Genomic DNA, 22,735 nt, shown 5'->3' with positions numbered 1-22,735 from the left:
ACCGAGCCGAGAAAACGGTGGAGCCCGGGAATGGGAGGAGCCACGGGGCCGTAGGCGGGGCCCGGCGCTGCGGGCCTCGGGGACCCTGCCTCCAGCTTTGGGAGCGCCGCAGAGGAGGGCGGGGTGGGCGGGGCGAGCTTGGGAGCGGGGCCTGTGTCTGCAGTGGGCGGGGCCCGCCGCAGAGGGGCAGTGCAGGCTGAGAGTCTTCTGCGCGCTAATACCGCGGAGCCTCCACAGCGTCTCTGACAGCCCCGGCGCCGGTACCAGCGATCCTCGATACCTCGCGCAAGCCGCCGCGGCCTCCACCACGACCGAAGTCCAGTCCCTCGCCTCGGCGCCCACATCCGGGGGCGGTCCGGCTCGCTGTCTCTGCGGAGGCCGCATCTGGCGCGCATCTGGAACCGACCGGCAGGTCGCGCTGGATCCTGCGCCCTCCCTGGCCCGGCCGCGCCGGGATCCCTGCCCGGAGCTGGAGCCGCACTTGGAGCCGCGGGCTCGGGTCCCTGAGCCGCGTAGCCGGCGCATGGTGAACTCGCTGATATTCGGGGAGATGGCCTTGGCCTCCGGCTGCCCGCCGAGCGGCTCCGGGGGGACCTGCCCTGGCGCGGGTGGCGGCGGCGGGGCCGGGCCAGGGCCATCGCCGGTGACGGCGGCGCTGCGGGACGACCTGGGCTCCAACATCCACCTACTGAAGGGGCTCAACGTGCGCTTCCGCTGCTTCCTGGCCAAAGTGCACGAGCTGGAGCGGCGCAACCGGCTGCTGGAGAAGCAGCTGGAGCAGCAGCAGAGCGAGCGCGAGCGGAGGCTGCGCTACAAGACCTTCTCCCGCGAGCAGGCCGTGCAGACCGGGCCCGAACTGCTGCAGCCACCCGCGCCCGGCGGCGGGCACGGCAGCGGCGCGGCGGCCGGAGCCAACGCCAACGCCGCGGCTCTGGGCGGCCTGCCCCCCGGCGGTGGCTCGCAGCCGCAGCACTACGGCCGCCTGCCCGGGACCATCTGGAGCTACACGCAGGTGCGGCGCACGGGCGGCGGCGGCGTGGAGACCGTGCAGGGCCCTGGCGTGTCGTGGGTGCACCCCGACGGCGTGGGCGTGCAGATCGACACCATCACGCCCGAGATCCGCGCGCTCTACAACGTGCTGGCCAAGGTGAAGCGCGAGCGCGACGAGTACAAGCGGAGGTGAGTGGGGCCCCGCTCCTGCCCCCGCACTCCCGGCCGGGGGGGGGGTCTTCCCTGTCTCCGCGGCCAAGGAATGTGTGCGTTCGGGAGGGGCCGGGGGCGGCAGCTGGTCCTGGCAGGTGGGCTGGAAGCTGTATTTGCAGAACGCCCTACACACGCTTGGAAAACTCAGTTATCTAGTTCCAAGAATGGGAGCGGGTGCTAACTATGGTGGGGGACACCTCCGCTCCGTCACTGGACCAGGCACATTGTTTTCTAGGTGACATAGTGACCATTGGTGTTTTCCGTGATCTCATCTAATCCTCATGGCAACGCAAAGTGTGGGGCATTCTTATCCTCATTTTGTAGATGAGAGAACCGAGGCACAGAGATGCAAGTGACTTGCCTAAGATGGCTTGGCTAATAGGTGGTGAAGCCAGGATGTGAACTACTACCTGGCTAGTCTGTCTTCCAGCTTAGGTATTTTCCCAAGGATGTAGGAGGTGGGCTCTCCTCTGTCAATGGATGAAAAGAAATAACTCTTAAGTAATCCACTGGCTTCTTGTTCCTTGAATTAAAAAGTCATGTGTTTAAGAATGGTCGGATCTGTCCACTGAGGCCAGGGTCTGCTGTCTTGCTCCAGCTCTGTAAGGTCCAGCTGGCTGGGCTGGATAACCAGACCTACATCAGACTGGCCACGAGCTTTTAGAAACAGCTACCTTCACCTCTCTTCTCCCCACCCCCAATTCTCATGGTTTTTTGGACCCCAACAAACTCAGCCCTAAAGGCCCACAGAAGGAGATAACCTTAGGCTGGAAGACTGGGCACCGAATGGACCCAGACCACTATCTCTGCTGGACTATGGCACAGACTGCCTGCTGAACTGGCTGGCACCTTCCTGCCCAGCCCAGATTCCCTAGCTGGGAAACTGACATTGCTTCCTGCCTGCAGCCTGGCTGACAGTATTGTCAAATCGGCCTTCTGATAAGAGTAGAGGGGTCTGTCTGGAGCATCTCAGGCCTGGATAGGGGCAGGGCCCTCTGCCATCCCAGGCATGGGCAGCTCTGCCTTGGGAGCTGTGGCTCTGAACTTCAGGGCTTGGAGGATGCACTGAGAAGCTTCTTTCCTCCATTCCTCGAGTCCTAGTGCTCACATGAGCACAGAGAGCTGGGCATGGGTCTCCTTCCTTTTCCTCTACTGGCAGGCTGGCCACTGGGCGGGATTCAAGTTCCAGCTCCATTAGCTGCCTGTGAGAACCACTGGCTGAACCACGTGGTCACGGAACCACTCGGAAGCCTGTTTACTTATCAGAGAAATGGGAATAATAAAATCCATCCACAGTTGCCCAAGGGGTAGGTAGGCTGGTGGTGCTTTTTGGAAGGTATACAGTAATCAACTTGACATTATTCAAGATGATTGGCTCTGTCAAGCTGTCAGGGAGCAGTTGCCTGGAGTCTCAGGTCTCTCATGCAGGGCCTGGCTTCCTGGAGGTAGGTCTTGGACCCTGCGGGGAGCAAGCTACTCTTCTGGGCTGGTTGTTTCTCCTGAGGACTTGAGAATGGCCTGGCGCCTCGCCATGCAGAGGCCACCTCTCTGCCCCTGGTGGGCAGCTTCCTCGGGGTGGGGCAGAGAAACAGGCGCTTGGTCTTGATGGTGAAACTTGGAGGGATGGGCCCTTCTGTCTGCCACTGTTGATTGTGTCGTCATGCCCCAGGCTTGCGCTGTGTTTGTTTTATTGTGTGTGTGCTTTGGGGATCTGGCTACTAAGGAGATGAAAAAACTGTGCCCAGTCTTAGAGGGAGATGGGTCGGCATTGAGCAATGCCCTGTTCAAGTTGCACCCAGGGTGTGGGGTGTGATGTCAGCTTCTGGCACTGGCCTGGAGTGACATGGGCGCTGCTGAGACAGGTGGAGTGTGGGTGTCTCTCTTCCCGCCCTTCTGGGGTGAGTGTGTACCTTCTCTTTCCCCATTTTTTTTCTTTTTTTTGTGAACTGGGGAGACGCATCTTTTCTGAAGTTGATTCAGGGCTCAAGTTGGATTTTTTCAAAGCAAGTTTACTCCCGTCTTTGAGCCTCAGTTTCCCTATCTGTAAAAGCGAGAGGAGGGTGGTCTAGAACTGTCCCTGAAGCCCCTGGCTGCCTCAGAGATACCTTAGGCAGTTCCTTGAATATTAAATAAAAGTTAGTATTTTAAAAATGTTAAAATGGTCATAAAAGTGTGCTCGGTCACTTTTAAGTTCTTACTGTTAACTCATGGAAGTCTACTTAACATTGATTTGTTAGTACTTGGCCTCAAGTTAGAGCCTTCCCCTGCCTTCTCTTTGTCAGAAGAGTACTCTGAGATTACAAAGCAAACTGCTTAAAGCTGGTCCCGTTTGTAGCTACTAATCTGTGTGAGTCAGGATTTTCTTAATACTCTGTAGCCAAAACCAGAGATAGAATTAAAGCGAAGGTGGACCTGTCATCCATAATCCCAGTTCTAAATGTTAATGGATCAAAATAGCCTCATCAACCTCATGGATTGAATTTAGAGTAGGTAACTGTTATATCATTGAGCCTACAATATAAATTTATACAAGTAACATTCTGTTTTTACTTGTTTCTGTATTTGGGTTTATCATAAGAATTTTCTTTTGGGAAGAGGGCAGGCGTATGATCAGCCTTTTGAAAAGCTTAAGAACCACTGGGTTAGATGATCTCAAAGGGTCTTCCCAGCCTTGACAATATGTAAATCTGAGTTTGAACTCCCTGCGCACTTCTGATCTCCTGTTCATAAGAGAATGAGACCAAGGTGTTTACCTGGGCTCTTGGCCACTGAAGGCTTCAGATCGTTCCAGGATGTCTAGCATGGAGCCCCAAGCAGTGGCCAACAGAAGGAGCCTGTGCCGGGAAAGGAAAGGTTCCAGGCTTTCCTCTGGTCCACCTGGAGGAACTCGCAGCCTTGGAGATGTTCATTCTGCGTCTCCAAAGGGCAACCTGGGTTGTGTAGCTCAGTGTTCTCCAAGCTGGGGACTTTTGGGGTTCCACCTCCATGAACTGTGGCCATATTCATGTACCACCATCCATATTATTTCTTACGTAAAATATTTTATATAGCCTTATGGGGTATAATTTACATATCATAAAATTCTCCCATTTTACGTGTACAATTCAATGATTTTTAGCCAGTCCACTGAGTTGTGCAACTGTCAGCACGATCCAGTTCTAGAACCCTTGCAACACTTCTGCCCTTTTGCAGTGAATCCCTGTTCCCACCCCAGACCAGGCACCACTGATATGCTTCCTATTTCTATAGATTTGCCTTTCCTGGGCATTTCGTATACATGGAGTCATACGGTATGTAGTCTTTTGTGTCTGGCTTCTTTCACTTAGATGATGCTTGTGCAGTCCATCCATGCTATAGCTTATATCAGCCGTACATTCCTTTATAATGCTGAATGATATTCCACTGTATGGGTAGACTACATTTTGTATATCCATTCACATACATAGTCAATAAAATGTAAATTTAACAAGTCACCTGTGTGCTACGTCACATCATCTTGTGTGCTGTCAGTGCTACAGGATCCGTGCTTTGGAAATACCAACCCAAACCAGAGCCCCTGGCCTGGGGGTGACTGGGCCCTGGCCCCGATCACTCCTGCTTTGGTTTCCTTTTGGTCCAATCAGCTCTGAGCTCTTTACCATGAGGGAAATGTGGTCACTGAAACTGTAGCCGACAAGGTTGTCAAGCATTGATTTGAAAACCAAAACAAACATCTCTACCCTGTCACCATGCAGTGCCACCAAAATACCCTGCTCTGAGTTTGCAAGCTGGGGGGCCTTTCCCTGGGAGATTCCTGCTGAAACTAGATAAACTTTAGACAGGCAGAGAGTTTTCTAAATGGGCATCCTAGAGACCCAGACTCCAGGTCTGGCTCTACCATTAGGCGCTGTGTGACTTCAGGCCAATTCCTGCCCTCTCTGAGCCTTAGGTCCCCTACCTATACACAACAGGTTTCCTTTAGGTGATCCCTGCCAGCTCGCTCTACATTTCGGTCTGTGATTTGGAGGGGCCCAGTTCAGGGCTGCTCTTTCTGCCTCCTGAGATGACAGTGTGGCCTTTCTCTGTTCCGGGCCTCCCCCTCTCCTGCCTCAGGCCCCGTGTGGTTTGGAACCAGCTGGTTTTGTGCCTCCCCTTGCGAGTTGCTGAGTGTCTGTGCCCCTGACTCCAGTCAGCCTGAAAGTCTTGGTTTAGTTTTCCCTGGAGATTTGTTTGAGAGCCAGGATGACCACAGTGATCATTTAGCCTAGTGGTTTGCAAGTGGACTCTTTGGAGCCCTGGAGTCTAGAAGAGGGTGATTCTGGGGACAGTCGGGGGGGCTGACCACCTAGGATTCGGCCAACAGCGAACACAGCAGCTCCACTTTCATGATTCTCAGATTAGTATTCTGAGGGAGATTCGATTGGAAACCAGGGTTTTACAGTTTAGAAGAAAAGAAAGCAAGAAATCGCTGATCCAGCTAAATACTTTCATTTTAGAGTTGGGGAAACTGAGGCCCAGAGGGAGCTGACCCACAAAGCCGAGCCAGGCAGAACTTCTGTCTGCCGTTGAGAGCTTTCTTCCCTGCCCTGAGGGGATGCCCGCATCATTTGCCTTCCACTGGGGCTTGGCAGAATTCTCTCCACCTTTTTATGTGTCTGCCTTTAAGCATTTTTTAAAAGCCACTTTCAGGGATAGGCGGGACTTTTGTCACAGCTATTTCTGATCATGAGCCGGAAGCGGCTGGGCCCGAATGGAGGGCTCCAAAAAGGGCTGGTGGGTGAGCCAGCTGGAGCGTCCCTTGCCTTTTCCCGTCATGTGCTGGGAGGCCCTTGAGCAGGTGGGTGCTGGCCCCTAAGTGCCCCAAAGCCACAAGACTGCCCCGGAAAGCTGGTCAGAGGGCTCCGTTCCCTGCCACTTCCATTGTTTCCGAAGCTGCTGATACGGATTCTTTATTTCCGATTTTCCTGGGAGGCAGGCTGGGATGGTGGAAAAAGGGATTGAATCCCGGTTCTGCCACTCTCTGTGGGACTATGGGCAATTGCTTGGCCTCTCTGAGCTGCCTGAGACACTGCTTTCTGTAAAAGAGGGAGAATAACTCCCCTAGGGATCGGAAAGGAGTAAATAAGCTCATGTGTTAAGGCACATGAAGCTCCCGGGACGTCCCCCATCCCAGAGCCCTCCCCCCGCCCCTGCAATATCTGTTCCCTTCATTTACAAGGATTTCTCAGCACAGCGCTGGACTGACACATCCATTTCAGGACCCGTCGTCGCTCTCTGTCCTGTGGAAGGCGCCAGAGATGGTGCCGGGGGCAGAGGGAGAAAGGGCTACTTCTTTGTCCAGCATCTAAGGAGGCTGTTCTTCCTACTCTTAGTGGTTGATTGGTGCCTCCGGGAATCTCTGGCCACCCTCTGCCCTTTCTCCCAACCTCCTTTAAAAGAAACACGCCCCCCCCCCCCCCCCCCGCCCCCAACCCCAACCCCGCCTTCATTTAGCTCCTCAGTATTCCAAGTCTCTTGGGTTAGGCTGGCAGACTCTTTGGGAACAAATTTGGGAGGGCTTTTCAGAGCCTCATGCTAGAAGGAGGGGAATGAGGTCCCAGAAAAGAAAAGGAAACAGGAAGCAGGAAACAGGGATACAGCTGACACTGAAGATTCCTTCTCCCAGGAATTTGAGGCGGGGCTTTTGCCTTGGCCACCGGATACAGGCCCCTGGGCCCCACCAGCTTACATACACACACACACACAGACACACACGCATACGCACACACGCACGCACGCACGCACAAGCGCGCTCTCAGGCTCTCTCTCCAAGCCCGTGGCTGCATCCCCACACGTGTCGGTATTTGAAAGACATAGAAGGGTAGACCCAGAACTTGCACACATCCTTTGCTGCTAGGAGATGCATGGACTTCCAACGGAGTTGATTTGAACCATGCCATGTGTCAGTGATACCGGAGGCTGCGGACTTTGCATGTGGAGTCCTGGCTTTCGATCACGTTGATGAGATTCAACCGGGTTGGTGCTCCGTTTATTTCCCAGGTCCTAGATGGCAGGAGGCCCACGGCAGGGAAGGAGGCAGTCCTATTGTAACCTCAGGGTCAGGATATGTTGCTCTCCCCTGACTTTCTTGCATCGGGCATTCCTGAGCACCCACTGCCTCCCCATCACAGGACCGTACACCCTGAATTGTAATTGCCTGGGATGTATCTGCCCCCTCCACTGACTGTAAGCTCTGTGGGGGCCGGCTCCGGGTCTGTCTTCTTCGCCGTGTACACAGAGAACCCATCCAGGGCCTGGGCAGAGTCCATGCTGAGCAAGTATTTGTGCAGTGAGGGGCGCTCTGTGCCCGGCTGCTGCGTGCCGGTAGGCCCCAGTGAGGCTGGGTTGACACAATAACTGACACGCATGGACTCTACATCCGGCGGACTCACAGCTTGTGGAGGGCAGGGTCTGGACCTGGAGTCAGGAGACACGCGCTCCAGTCCTGACTCATCAGTTCAGCAAGTTTGAATGAGTACCTGTCTCCTGGTGCCACATGCTGGGCCGCCGGTGCAGGAGTTAGAAGCCGAATGAGCCTGGGCTATCACTTTGCCTCTCTGAGCCTCAGTTTCCTCATCTGGAAAAGGGGGATGCTGAGCTCTGTGTCCCAACATTGTGAGAGCAGTAAATGGGCTCACAGAGCTACAGTACGTTGTAGGTGGTGAAGTTCCAAGAGTTACGCAGCCAGATTTCACAGGGCAGAAGGGGGGAGCCGTGCTGGCTTTGTGAGTTGGGCAGAAGTCAAGAACGGGGCTTGAACCTGGGGAGAGGGTAGTCCATGACCTTGCTGGCAGCATCTGGGGGTTGTGAAGCCTCTTGGCAGGACTGGTGCTTAGAAGATTCCAGGCCAGGTGGGAGGCTGGTGAATATTTCTGATGCTGCCGCCTGCCTGCCAGAGCAGTGCCCTCCCAACCCCAGTGGGCACCCATGCTTGGCTTCCTGGGCAGGATGTAGTTTCTTGCTCTAGTTCTTGGTACAAGAGTAGTTGTCACCCAATACTAAATCTGGCAAATGCCTCAGGTTCCCTTGAGGGCCTGTGGCCTGGCTGAGCCCCCTGGGGTGTAGCAGGGGCCAGTTAGAGCCCTGTGGAGTCCAGGTCGTGGTCCTGGCTTGCCTAGGGTGTTGCCCACCTGGGCGTGAGGACACTGGGAAGATGGGCTCGCCCAGTGCCCTAGGAACAGTGTTGTCTCTATAACTCTATTGGAGTGATCTGCATTCTGTGCATGCCGTTTAATCTCTTGCACCTTGATGTGTTGCTCTGTAAAGTGGGGATAAGTTTTCTTATGTGTTCTGCTCCCCAGTGTTGTTATAAGAATCAGTTGAGGGGCTTCCCTGGTGATGGAGTGGTTGAGAATCTGCCTGCCAGTGCAGGGGACACGGGTTCGATCCCTGGTCCGGGAAGATCCCACATGCCGCGGAGCAACTAAGCCCGTGCGCCACAACTACTGAGCCTGTGCTCTAGAGCCTGTGAGCCACAACTACTGAGCCCGTGTGCCTCAGCTACTGAAGCCCTGCGAGCCTAGAGCCCGTGCTCCACAACAAGAGAAGCCACCGTGATAACAAGCCTGCGCACCGTAATTAGGGAAAGCCCGTGCACAGCAACAAAGAAAGACCCAACACAGTCAAAAATAAATAATAAAATAAAATAAATTAATTAAAAAAATAATAAAATAAATCATAGTGAGTTCATAGCCACCATTAATTGAGTACCTACTACGTGCTAAGCTCTGTGATGAATTCTTTAAATAAGTGAGATTTAATTATTAGAGCAATTCCAAGAGGTAGGATTGATTCTGTTCATTTTACAGATGAGAGTTTCCGAAGGGTGAAGAACTCTGCCCCAGATCTCCCAGCGAGTCCAGCCTGGGTCTCCAGACCCCAAGTTCAGTGCCCTGCCTGGCAGAGGCGCAGGCTGGCTTCGTCTCATGCGGCCTGGAGGCTGGTGATGCTGGCACAGGGTGGAGGAAGCAGACGAGAGGCAGGCTGAGGTGTGGGTCTCCCCGGCACCTGTCACAATATTGCTGGGGCGGGTGGCGGAACAGGAGGCGGCCACCATGCAGGGAAGACTTCCTGCTGTGACTTTAGAGTACTTCTGGTGAAGCCAATGAATCACTGGCAACGCAGGCAGATGAGCCTCCTGGGCCGCCACAGAGGGCAGGCCAGCCCCCCTGATCTCTGAGGATTGAGCTCTGGGGAGGGGGAGTTCCTGGGTTGGCAAATCTAGGCTGGGAGACCTGGGGGTGAGGGTGGGGGAAGGGATGGCGAGCTAGGAACACTAATCGTTACCTGTCAGGCACTTTCCATGTGATCTGATTTAAACCTTGTGAAAACCCTGCACGATGGAAACCGAGGCTCAGAGAGGAAAATTAACTTGCCCCAAGTCACACAGCAAAGCCAGGACTGGATGTGGGTCTCAGACTCTAAGTTTCAATGCTCCTTTTCACGCCCAGCGCCTGAGCACTCCCAGGGCAGTGGTCAGGGGCTCACTGCCTGATGACGAGCAGGAGAGAGCAGTGGACATTCTGGTGGCCAGAGGGAAGCTGGGCTCCACCCTGGGCTCAGGTCTGACTTTTGCTTTCGGTTGGTGCTGTGAACTTTGCCAGGGTATAGGGAACTTGTTACAGTCATTCTGTGCCTCTTGTTGGGGAAGATGAGGTTGCTGGGTGTGGGTGTCTGAGAAACCAAGGTTCTGTTCTCTGGACAGTGGCTGGGCACCCACCGTGTGCCAGGCCCCATGCTGGGCACCGGGGTGAAGCAGACACAGCCCCTGCTCTCAGGAGCTCGGTGTCTGGGGACACAGACAAATGGGACAATGTCACGTGACAAGTACCTGCCCAAATAGTGCATATGCATACCAGAGGCACAATAAATAGTAATTAATTTTAAAAATATTTATATACCATGTACCCTTTGCCAGGCTCCATTCAAAGCAGTTTACAAATATTTAATTTATATGACCTCATAACAACTCTATGAGTTGGATACTATCATTAGCCCATTTTAGAGATGCTGAAACTGAGCCATAGAGACATTGAGGGAAGCCAGGCCGAGACAGGAAGTGGCGAGCCAAGATTCGAACCCAGGAAGTCAGGCTCCAGATCCAACCTTTTATCCTGTGTGGTACCCGGGAAGGGGCATGTGCATTGCAAGCAGCTTTCCTGCTCTGAGCCTCAGTTTTCCCTTCTGTGTAATGGGGGTAATAAATCTGGCCTCATGAGGCCGTTTGGAAAATTAAACGAAGTGATGCCTGTGGAAGCATCTTATAAACTGTTGAGTGCTGTGCCCATGGTGACTAAGTGATCGGAAGCCCTGGGCCACACCCACACTGCTGTTTCTTCTCCAACTTCTCATGCAACCTGGGGCTACTTGAAGTTCCATGAAAGGTCTTGTCCTCCCCTTGCCTTTATATCACATCTCCCCTAGATCCCAAGTCAAAGGACAAAAACCTTTGGAACTAAACAGCTCGGAGCAGAGCGTTTGTGTGGAACTTGGAAGCTGGGAAGAGAGGAGTCCAAGAGTGTTTCCACTGCTTATCAGCTCCGTGACCTTGAGAGAGTCGTTGCTTCCTTACCTGCAACATGGGGATGGATAGGCATGTTGCATGGGTGGCATGAGAAAGGGACTGAGGTGACGGCCCTCAGACACTGGCAGCTGCTGTGATGATTTTTAAATTAATTTTTATTGGAGTATAGTGGCTTTACAATGTTGTGTTAGTTGCTACTGTACAGCAGAGTGAATCAGCTATATGTACACATATATATCCCCTCTTTTTTGGATTTCCTTCCCATTTAGGTCACCACGGAGCCTTGAGTAGAGTCCCCTGAGCTATGCAGTAGGTTCTCATTAGTTATCTGTTTTATACGTAGTAGTGTGTATATGTGCCATGATGATTCCTCAGTGAGGCTGGGGGTCCTGGGGAGAGAAGCAAGGGGGCACTCCGGTGGCACTGGGGCCCTGGCCTGGGCTGTGCTGGGTCGGGGCCGTCTCCAGGGCGGCTCTGAGATGCTTGCTCAGCGCTCTCTGGCCTGCGTGCTCTGACTGCAAGATGTGCAGGCGCACACAGCCCCCTGCTCATCTGCTGCGCGACGGAGAGACGCCCCCACGGTGGAGACACTGCCTTCCACCCTCTTAATTGGCATTTTTATTACTTGGGTTATTTAAGGAGTTTCTTGGCTCGCTGCCACCTGTTTGCCGTCTAGGGGGAGGGGAAGAGCTGGGTCTAAGTGGACCTTGTGAAATTCCCCAGCAGACAGGCCTCTCTCTGGGCAGAGTCGGTACATCTTCCCGGGGCCCACTGGCGCCCCCGTTTTGTCCCCGCCTGCTGTGGTTAATGGGCAGAAGGCCATCCGGGGGCAGGGTGTGGGTGGAGACTGAGACGGGAATAGATGTGGGGAAAGCTTGTTGCAAAGTCAGAACACTGGACCAGAGAGAGAGCCTTGGAGCACTAGGCGGGACCCTGGTGGGACCCTGTAGTGCCTGAAATCCAGGGATTCTGGAAGACAGCTGAGCCAGCTTAGGGCCAGTCAAGGAAGGCTTCCTGGAGGAGATATCAGCTGAGTTGTGTTTTGAAGGTCCAGTAAGAGTGGAAGAGAAGGGGGAAGGGTGCTGCCGGTAGAGAGAACAGCTTGTGCAAAGACCTGTAGCTGAGATTGCCATGCTGGTGCACAGCCCAGGCCCGGGCTGGAGTCAGGACACAGCCAGAACCTGGCCTGCCTGCTCTTTCTTCTCCACCGTTCTGGCCTGCCTCCCTCCTCATGGCCTTCTTGGCTCTCTTTGCTCTGTTTTGCTGTCTCTCCTCCTCTCTCCTTTCCCTCTTTCCCTTCTTTCTTGTTTTGGTCTCTGTTCCCTATGGCTGGAGGCAGGGGAGGGCTGTGAGGGGTCTCTGTCCTCCACCCCCGCCCAATGCCAGGCCTTGGTGGGGGGCTTTTTGTTTGCTGCTGGGCGTTGTGAGCCCATGCGTGAGCCCATGGGTGTGCGCGTGTGTCTGTGAGTATGGGGCCGAGAGCCTCTTTCTACCCGCTGTGGACTTGGAGGACCTGGGGTCAGGACCCCACCTCTGTCCAAGGCAGACCCCTTGTACTATGGGCCTGGGGTCTTGACATCAGTTTGGGTGACAGGGGAGGTTGCCTGGTGAAAGGGATAGCTGCCAGGTTAGAGGTCAAAGCCGTCATGGGGGCCTCAGCCTCCCCCGCCCCTATCAAGGTCTAGGCCTGTGATTAGACACCGGTTGGGGAGTGAGCTGGGGAGGCTAGGCTGCTCACCTTACCTCTCCCGCCTGACTGCCCCACCTGCCCCTTCTCCCTCACACCTGTGCCTTCTTCATACCCTCTGGTGGGCCCAGAGGGTTTGAGGCTCTCTCTGAGGTCATTTAATCTATCCCCCTGCTTCTAGGAGACGTCGTTCCCCTGTCATCCCAGATGACTAAATGTGCCTGGTGTCTTTTGAAGAAGACCTTCTGAGAGTCCGTCCCTCAGTGTTTTATCTTTTTCTCTCTACCCCCACCCACATACCCATGACCATTTTACAGATGAGAAAACTGAGGCCCAGAGAAGGAGAGCAGCTCCCTTGAGGTCACACAGCACAGTAGGGGCTAGAACCCAGGTCCCCTAAACAGGGTTCCTTTGAAACCCTTGGGCTAAGGGATCCTTCTGGAGGCTGCTGGTCCTTTAAGGAGGGCTTTGGAAAACTTGCAGAGGCCAGAGAACGTAGAGTGAAGAGGCCTCAGAGCCTGTCAAAGTGGAGCCCACACAGACCGATCCGTGCCCCTTGACCAGACATCCGGGTCCTCAGTGCTGCAGATGAGGCTCCCTTGGCCTACAAAAGAGACACCTGAGGTCACCTTGGGTTTGTCTCCTCGTAACCAGAGGCAGTTTCCTGAGATAGGCCTGGCGTTGGCATCTTGGGGTGTTGACTGAGTGGCCGACTGACCTACTGTCCCTGTCTGCCAGCCGTGTGCTCAGCTGTGCATTTCTCTGTGCCTTGGTTTCCTCTTGTATAAAATGGGATGACGAGACCCACAGGGTTGTTGATGAGCCCGGCCCACTGAGGGCCATTCCCATCCCCTTTTCTCTGGGGTGAGCCCTGGAGTTGGAGGTCTGAGAACTTTGCCCACAGTGAGGAGTTGGGTGAACCACAAAGGCTGATCCCCCAGTCTTTACAAAGACCATGTTTCTTGAGTCCCCAGCCTGGGGCTGGGCCCTAACAAATAGTATGTTTGGATCTGTACACAGTTTTCTATGGAAAGTCTTGATATTACATTGCAACTGGTTTGACACTTGCCTTTAAAGAAAGTGTTGATGTTTAAAACATCAGGACTTACTCAAGTTGGGAAAACTGGGGTCAGAGCTCACCAGGCTACTGACAGAGCCACGATTAACCTGATGCTGAGTTCAGGGAAGCCCCAACGTGTAGGTTGTTCCTTTCTGGGCCTTAAGGCATAATACATCCATGGGGAATTAAAAAGAAATTATTTGTTCACTCTTCCTCGGCTGCATTGTCAGCCTGCGATCGGGGCCTTCACTTGGGTGGGAGCTCTGATCCTGGAGTGAGATCGCCTGGGTTCCCATCACCACCCCGGGGATGGGTGTAAAATGGGGATGACATCTGTAAAATGTCTGTAAAATGGGGATGACAGCCTTAGCTCACGGGTAGTAAAGAGGGTTCAGTGCGATGGTGCACGCTGAGGGCTAAGTGGGGTGCCGGCCCCTGAGTTGTTATTGCTCTGTCCCTTCTGTCCCAGCCTGGCCCTCACCAGCCCCCAAGGCCCCACACAGTGAGAACTGCCTCTTCCCTCCCCGTTCCAGCTGCAGAGTGGCCTTTGTGTTCAGAGCACTTCCTTTCCCCAGCAGAGCTGCCTGCTTGGCTGGCAACGAGGAGGTCACATCCCCTGTCCTCCCCAGCAGACTTGTCAGCGCAGGATCACCGGTAGGGCAAGACCTAGCATTCGAGGCTGTGGCCAGCACAGTGTGTCACCTGCAGCCTGTGGCTTCCAGTGGCCTTGCTGGAGAGCGGTCTTGAATGGGGAGTCTGTCTGTGTCCCTGCCTCCCTGGGGAGGGGCCCCCTGAGTCCCAGCATCCTTGTGCGGATACGGAGGCAGCCTTGGGACCCATCCCTGGCCTGAGGTCTCACTGTGAGGCCGGGGCAGAGCTGGGATTTGAACCTGAATCTGGTGGACTCTTGCAGAATAATTCCGGCCACACTCCCAGGCTCAGTCTTTCAGGTTGAGGAATGGGCTGCACGTTCCTGGCCCTGGCCCTTGGGCTGAGATACAGGAGTTCAAGTCCTATCTTACACCTCAGGGATCACCGGGGCAGCTCTTATTCCTGAAGGCCATGGGAATATGGCTCCCGGGTTCTTGTCCAGCCCACTGACTATCGCTGCAAGGCTTTGTGGGTGAAGCACCCGCTCCCAGACCTTGGCAGAGAGGTGATGGACGTTGAAGGCTGTCCTGGCATTGTTTTTCCAGAGTTGATGTCAAGGCAGCTGGTTTAGGGTTTCGCCTCTGAGACAAAGGCTGTTTTGTAGCTTCTGTTGGGTTTTAAGTCCAGGCATGTCACCCTCCCAAGGTGGGAAATGAGGTGGAAGGGATTGCAGAGAAACTCTGGGAGGCTTCACTCACCCTCACCTCCTCCAGGAAGGAAGCCAGGATCTCATAACCCCATTATACTCCTCTAGCCGTTCCCCGAGCACATCCCATGTGCCTGTTGCTGTTCAAAACTTCACGGATGTTTTGAACTGCACAAGACTCTTGAACCTCGCAAGACTCTTGAAGGGTAGCTGTGGTTAATGCCCACTGTACAGATGAGGACACAGTCTCGGCAGGTGAAATGACTTGTTACTTGTCATGGCCAGAAAGTGGCAGAGCTGGCATGTGAACTTGGGTCTTAAAAGATCGTCACTGGGGTTCCATTACTGTCCAGTCTCATTTCAAACCCAGCTTTGGGAGGGTGCTTCAGGAGGTTGAGGCGCCCCAGGGAAAGGCTGGAGCAGATAGCTGATGGGATCCATAGCTTCCCTTCTCAGGATGTTGGGTCACGGTGCTTGGAGCATGTGTTGCATATTTAAGAATGTGTGTGTGGATGTGAGCACAAGTTAGAGAAGGGGGCTGGACGCTGGAAGGTCTATAGTCATGGAAAGGTGATTCCAGGGAGCCCTTGAGGGCAAGTGTAAGGAATCATCCCAGGGGACACCTAGGACCTTCTGCTCTTCTTTTTCAGGAATTACTCCGCTTGATCATTCATTCATCCATCCATCCATCCATCCATCTATTCACTCATTCACCCATCCATCCACCCATCCATCCCTCATTTTTAGGGTGCTTGTGCTTGGCCCTATGCTTGGACCCTGGGGATAATGCTGCGTGGACTGGAAAGGCAGACTCCTATCCCTAGGCAGCTTGCCAAATGACTGTGAAATCAGACTTGCAAGAGTCCTTAGAGATGTTTGATTTCTCCCCCAGCACACACTTTTCAGAGGAGTAGTGACTTGCTAAAGGTTACACAGCAAGTTGGTGGAAAACCTAGGACTCACAGCCAGGTCTGTGGATCCCAGCCCCGTGTTCTTGCATCTCTGCTGTGCTGACAGACGGCTCCACTCCTGGCTGGCAGCCCTCTCACCTGGCCCTTCCTTCCTTGGCTATTTTGATGTGTTCTCGGGCTTTTCTGGAGTCCTCTGCAGCCTCTCTCCTGAGAGACATCCAGAGATCCTGGTTGGACCAGCGTACAGGCCCCAGGCTGGAGCTGGGCCTGGCTGTGCTGTACCCTGAGATGACACCGTTGTCCACTTGGAATGTCAGGTTGGCTGGGCACCCGAGTGCAGAGACTCTGAGGCCCTGCTTTGCTTGTGGACTCCAGCTTGCTGTCCCCAGAGGGTCTCCAGGGGTCATCTGTTCCTCCCTTGCCTTGAGGGTAGGACCTCTGCAAATCCCACTTAAAGGTTTTACTGCCTGGGAAGGACGTTCCAGGGCCTTCTAGCATCCTTGTAGGCTTTCCCATTGGGAAATGCTTCCTGGTCTCTAGCCATAATCCCATATGCTGCATTTCCCCTTGCTTAGCCTTCCATTGAGTAGGGAAATGGGTGGGCACTGGCTGGTGAAGACCCTTCCTGAGTTCTCCAGGCAGCATCCGTCCCCCACTGAATCTCAGAAGCTTACCTTCTTCCTGCCTGAAGTTCCTCTTGACTCATGCATGCTCTCGTTGGGACATGCTTTTTGTGTAGAAAGGATCTGGCTGGTCCCTCTAGGATTCCACAAGTTCCTGGGGGAGCTGGGGGCGGGGCACGGGGAGGAGGTACATGTCTTCTCCTGGAGTCATGGAGCCCTCTGAGCCGGAAGTGGCCCTGGAGCCCAGGGATCGCCCTGGCCCCACCTTTCCTGATGGGGAGACTGAGGCCCAGAGAGGTTGAGCAAGCATGTCTGCGGCCATTCAGACAGCCTTCACAGGGCAGTGCTGTTTCTGGGGTTTGGATCGGGGAGTGGGTTTTCCAGCCTGCTAAAGGTAGCTGGTGGCCTTCAGACCTGGCAGTCCCTGCCCCAGATGGGTGTCCTGGAAGCGAGGCAGCTGGCTTCACTGTGCTCCGCGGCCAGGAACCAGTACCCACCCCGCTCACTCTCTGGGTTGGCAGATTCCTGGCGGGCCAGGCCTCCCCTCAGAGCCGGGCAGTGGCACCTCCTCCACTCCCACATGCTCCGTGGTTCCCTCTCACCCCACTGCCTCGCTGACTCCCTTTTGGCCCCTGGGAGGCCTCTTACCTCCAAGGGTGGAGGGCAGGAGGCCTGAGTGTTACGACAGTAAGTAAGTTGCCAGGGGGATGCTAGCTCCCGTGCTGGGGCAGGAAGGGGTTAAGCAGCTCTGTGTGCTGGGGCAGGAGTCCCAGCTGGTGTCCTGGCCCCTCAGGCCAACCAGGCCATCTGGCTTGGCAGACGTCACACCGAGTTTCATCTCTCCCAAGGCAAAGTCACCAGGAGGAAGCCGCCTGCTCCCTTTGTGGGCCTGCTGGGGTGGGCGTGGACCAGCCGTCTGTCCCTAGGAGGCCAGGCAGGTTGGGAAAGGGCCCACCACTGGCAGGCTGCCCAGGGGGGTGGCTGGTGGAGGGAGAGTCTGAGCTCCCAGGGATGGTCAGAGCTTCCTTGTGCAGATGGGTCCCGGGACGGGCTGGAACGCAGGCAGAGCGGGACTTGCACCCGGGCCCTGCTAGCTGCTCCTCCCTGGGGCTTCAGCCCCCAAGCTCATCCGTTCGTCCAGTGCATAAATACCAGCTGAGGGCCTGCATGTGCTGGGTACTCGGTATCCAAGTCTACCAGACAGCGCCCCAGTCCCAGTGTGGGGGAGAGGGACGCAGAGAATGAAGCCTCTGAGGGGCAAAGCGGCATATCTCAGCCAAGCCCAGGACCCAGGACCCTGGACCCTGGACCCACCCCCTAGCCCCAGCAGCTGGAAGTGGGATCTGCTCACTAAGGTGAGCAAAGTACCATGAGATGCTCGGTACTCATGATCTTGTATAATCTTCACAACTCAGTGAGGTAGGTACTGTTATCCCATTTTACAGATGAGGAAGCTGAGACTCAGAGAGGTAAAGTCGCTTTTGCCAGGTCACCAGCTGGGGCATGGCCATGGCTGAGTCTCTCTCTCTGACTTACAAATCTTTTGAGATAAAGAGGCAGCAGTGGGGCCGTGGGAGTGGCCTCACCCCTTCCCCCAGGCTTCTCCTTCTCATCCCTCTGTCTTGGACCATCTCGTTTTTGGCTCTTGCTGAGTCCAGGCCAGGGGTTGTGTGGCTGGAGGACCAAGTCTCAGGGGGAGAGAGGCCCCGATTGGCTTTGAGTTGAGAAGGGAATCTGTGCTGGTCCCTTGGCGGGGCTGGGATTGGTGATCGTCTGCCTCCTCCCCCTGGGCTGGGCACCTGGCAGGATCCAGGCAGCCTGGGGACCTTTAGTGTCTGCAGGAAGCCCTGCCCATCCGAGGGTCCTCGGGGCTGGGCCAGGCCTAGGAGAACCTCACTTCGGCAACCCCTCTGTCGGGGCCTAGTGGGGCCCAGGGTAGGGCCTCTGGGCTTCGCTCTTACAGTTTGGAGGTGATGCCACTTGGGGTCTATTCTGACCCCCAGGAGACTGAGGTACATGCTCCCTGACCTTCTCCATCATGACGCCACCTGGCACAGAGAAAAGGAGCCTAGGCTTTGGGGTCAGAGAGACCCGTGTTCTACTGCAGCATCTGCTGCTGCATATGGAGAGCAGAGGCAGGCGAGTCTGGTGGTTATGAGTTTGGGCTCTGGAGCCAGACTGCCTGGCTTTAAGTCCTGGCTCCACCACTTCTGAGCTCTGTGACCTTGCGCACGTTGCTTCACTTCCCTGGGCCTCAGTTTCCTCATCTGTAAAATGGGCATAATAATAGCACCTGCCTCATAAGGCTGTTGTGAGGATTAAATGAGTTGATGGGGCCTATCACATCCTAACATTTCATATTGTTAACTGTTATGATTAGGGAACCTGGACAAGTTGCCTTACCTCTGTGAGCCTCAGTTTCCCCATTGGCAGAATGGGGGTGAGGAAACTAGAGGCTCCAATAAGGTGCTCTGCCAGGGGTGTTACTGTCGCAGAAGGTTCTCTGAGAGTCTGCTATTTTTGACCTCTCTCTCCTCTAGAGGTGTACCCCAGCCCTGTGGATGGATGGGAGGAGCGCTGTGTGTGTGTGTGTGTGTGTGTGTGTGTGTGTGTGTGAAGTGCCCTTCCCACTGGTTCACATCATGTTGAATGTCAGGGCTGCATGGTGGCAGGAGGCTGGTATTAAGTCATGAGTCCATCCCCTTGAGCTGTGTGTAGTCACTAATCCCGCTTGGTGCGGTGACCGCATTCTAATTACCTGTCCGGGCTGTGCCTGCAGCCTTCCCAGCCAGTGATGACACTGATGGCGCTCCACATGCAGGTGGTGGCGCCATGACCCATCCCTTGTTGCACCAGCTGCACATGTAATTGGTTCCTGGGGTCCTTGTCACTCTTCCCTCCTTCCTTCCTGGTGACTGCTCAGGGCTGTCCTCCTCCCTCAGCAGCAGCATGGCAGGACACATACAGGCTCTGGGTTGCAGTCCCTGCTCTGCCGCTGCCTGGCTGTGTGACCTTGGGCACGTCACTTCACCCCTCTGCGCTTCGGGCTTCTCATTTACAAATGGCCTGGGCTTCTGAGCATCCCCTTCTGAGGTCCTGAGGGCTCATGTTCTGTGATTTTTTTTCCCCCCATTACGCCTGGAGCCTGATGTACTTGCCAATCCTCATTTAATCCAAGAGGGGGGTCATTCTCCCCCATTTCACAGGTGAGGAGACTGAGGCACAGACAGGTGACCTGGGGAGGTTTAAACCCAGGATGAGGTGTGTGCCAACCCTTGCCTGGTGGGGTCTGCTTGGTTGCCGACCCCTCATTGGTCCAGGCGTGCTTAGCTCGGAGTGAGTGACAATGGCTGTGATGGGGAGATGGCGTCGAGCTGCAGACCCGCAGTGTCGTGCATTTACCTGCAGGACGGCACGGTCACTTGAAATAAACAACAGAGAGATCCAAAGTGCACATTAGGTTTCCAAAATAGCCTTGGGAGTTGCTGTTTTTCCTCAAAGCTATAAACATATCCTTGGGTGGGGCTCCCCCAGCCTCCTGGGCACAGAGCCCCTGGGCCTCCAGCTTCTTGGCCTGGTGTCCAGACCCCCTCCTGGCTTCTGGATTTGAACAAGAGATGGAGTCCCAGAGGCTGAGAGCTGCTGACACCAGGGATGGGGGTTGGGTGGAGGGTCCCTGGGGGCTCGGCCAGGCCTGGGCAGAGAGGCTGAGTCCTGGGGACGGAGAGCCGTGAGCACTAACCTGCCCATCGGGGGCCCCATGGGAGGCAGGCGCGGGTGTCAAGGTGAGGGAAGGAGATTGTTGGAGCAGATTAGAAGAGCTGGCAGGGACTGTGGAGGTTGTCTGGGAAACTGAGGCTGACAGGGAGGGGCGGGGTGGGCAGGGAGGTCATGTTCAAGGCCACACAGTGAGTTGGTGCTACACTGACTCCAGATAGGGTCTCCTAAGGAAGGCCCTGGAGGGGATATTCCATGAGCCCTTTATCCAGCGAACATTTATTTAGTTTCTACTGTGTACCAGGATCTATACTGCACTCTGGAGTTGCAGCTGGGAGCCAGAGATGGGTCTCATCTTACAAGGGCTGAGTTAAGTAGAGGAAACGAACAGGTGAACAGATAACCTCAGTAGCAAATGACCAGTGCCTTTGGAGTACAGAAGAGGGGCGTTTGACCCTGACTGAGGAGCCAGGGAAGGCTTCCTGGAGGAGGGGGTATACAAACTGAGGCCTGAAGTTGGCATAAGCTTCAGAAAAAGCTTCAGAGAAAGAAATGACAAAGTGGCATGTAGAGGGAGCCTTCCAGGCAGAGTATACAGCACAGGCAAAGGCTTGGAGGTGTGATGCAGCTTGTCCGGCCGGGCTGGAGGTGCCCTAGGGGACGCTGTTTTATCTTGCCCCACCCTAGCACGTGGCCACTTGCTCCGGGGCTCATCACACACCAGGTGGGAATGTCTGCCCTTTTGGAAGAGAGGTGACGGGGCCCATTTCTCATATAAGCCTGATCGCACAGCCCTTGCTCCTTGGAGAAGGCAGAGTGCCACCCAATGAGGAAGGACAGTATTTATGGTGGGGTCTTCCTCCACCCATGGGAGAGGCAGCCTTTTGACTAATGGGGAAACTGAGGCACAAAACAATGTTGCTGCTGAGCTGGAGTCAGGACCCAGGGACCCTGCTTTTCCTTGGCTCGCTGGGCGGCTGCTGAGCCCCACGAGAGTACAGCTTTGTCACATCCAGAGCTTTTGAGGTTCACAGAAGCCTCTTCCATGTCCATACCCTTGAGACAGCAACCCACTCCATGGAGGTAACTAGACAAATATGCAGATATGTGTGTACTAAGATCCTCTTACAGTGTTGATTAGATTGCCAGGACTTGGGAATGACACTGCAGGACCCGTTAGATCAGTGGTGCCACGGCCACCCGCTGTATCACCTGCTGGGAAGGGTGCTTGCTGTGTGTTGTTAAGTGGGAAAAGCACACTTGAAAATCGCACATGGTCTGATCCCACTTTCACTCTTAAAAGATCTCACACGAGAACAAAAAAATCTCATAAGAAAGCATTGGGAAGGATGTGCAGCCAGTGTTAATGGCGATTCTCTCAGGGATGGAGGACTGGGTGGGTTTTTCCATTCTTTTTTTGTTTGTTTGGCTTACCTGATTTTTTTTTTTTCTGTTTCTTGTGTAATCGTAAAATACTCAGGCAATTTAAAATAAGGGGAAAACGAATGGGTATTTTTGTCTTAATGGCTTTGGTTTTTTTGACTAGGAGATACATTACATGATTCGAAATTTAAATGATACGGAAGAAATTTGGATGCCTGCTACATACAACAGGGATGAACCTTGGGGACATTATGCTAAGTGCGATAAGCCGGTCACAAAAAGACGAGTACTGTATGATTTCACTTATAGGAGGAGCCCAGAGCAGTCAGATTTCTGGAGACAGAAAGTATATAGAATGGTGGTTTCCAGGGGCTGGCGGGGAGGGGGAATGGGAAGTTACTGTTTAACGGGGACAGAGTTTCAGCTTTGCAAGATGAAGAGTTCTGGAGTTGGGTGGGGTTTCCATAACAGTGTAAACGTACTTAATGCCACTGAATTGTACACTTAAAAATGGTTAAAATGACACATTTTATATTATGAGAATTTTACTACAATTTAGAAAATGGTACAGAAGGGGACAGAGTAACGAGTCTCCCTCCCACCCTGTCCTCAGCCACAAGGCTCTCCCTCTGGAGGCAACCACTGTTTTCAGTGTCCTGGTGGAGACTGCTTGCTTTCCTCCCTCCTGCCCTGGGTACCTTGGGCAGGGGCAACTCGGATGAGGCCCCTTCACTGATGAGCAGAGCAAAGATGCCTTCCACTCCAAGAGCCTGGGATGAGCACCCCCTCCCATCCCCACTTCCAGGGCACGAGGCAGCGGTGCCCAGAGCTTCTAGCCCTGTTGGGTTGGGGGATTGAGGACCGGAGGCTGGGAGGTGGGGCAGAGGTCCTGCCTGGGGAAAGCCCCGGCACTCGCTGTCCCTCTCGCAGTGGGAGGAGAGTGTTCTTAATTCAGTCCTGTGCTTCTAAGTGGGCACTTGGGAAATGTTTGTTGAATCTGTCGTGGGAGAAAGAAGATAGAATCTAAGCCCACAGCCAGAGGGGTTGGGCTGCGGTGGACGCTGAGGCTGCTGGGCTGGGCATCCCAGAAACACCCCACACTCACTTCCTGGGGCGTCCTCGGTGCTGGGTCTCATGCCAGCGCTGGAATGTGGCGCTGGATTGGACACGATGGGGGAGAGACATCCTCCTGAGGTGAGACAAGCCTCCAAAGACTTGTTTGACGGCCCCATGTGTCACCAGGCGTTGAGAGCAGGGAGTCTGGTTTGGTACCCGGGGATGCTGCCTGGTGCCTGGGGCCCTGACCGTCCACT

At 54.6% G+C, this 22,735-nt stretch overlaps 1 protein-coding gene across 1 annotated transcript in view; it reads left to right on the top strand.

The window, feature by feature from the left end:
* The first annotated feature begins 263 nt into the window (after window positions 1–263).
* IFFO2 (intermediate filament family orphan 2) overlaps window positions 264–22,735 on the top strand; it is a 45,416-nt gene continuing 22,944 nt past the window's right edge. Inside the window, exon 1 of the mRNA XM_060015359.1 lies at window positions 264–1,179. Coding sequence (XP_059871342.1) covers window positions 524–1,179 — 656 coding nt within the window. The 5' untranslated portion in view covers window positions 264–523. The remainder of the gene's footprint in view (window positions 1,180–22,735) is intronic.

This window comes from Delphinus delphis, chromosome 1 (genome assembly GCF_949987515.2).
Source record: "Delphinus delphis chromosome 1, mDelDel1.2, whole genome shotgun sequence".
Taxonomy (NCBI): Eukaryota; Metazoa; Chordata; class Mammalia; order Artiodactyla; family Delphinidae; genus Delphinus; species Delphinus delphis.
Note: the sequence above shows the minus strand (reverse complement) of the source record. Positions and strands in the feature narration are given on the sequence as shown.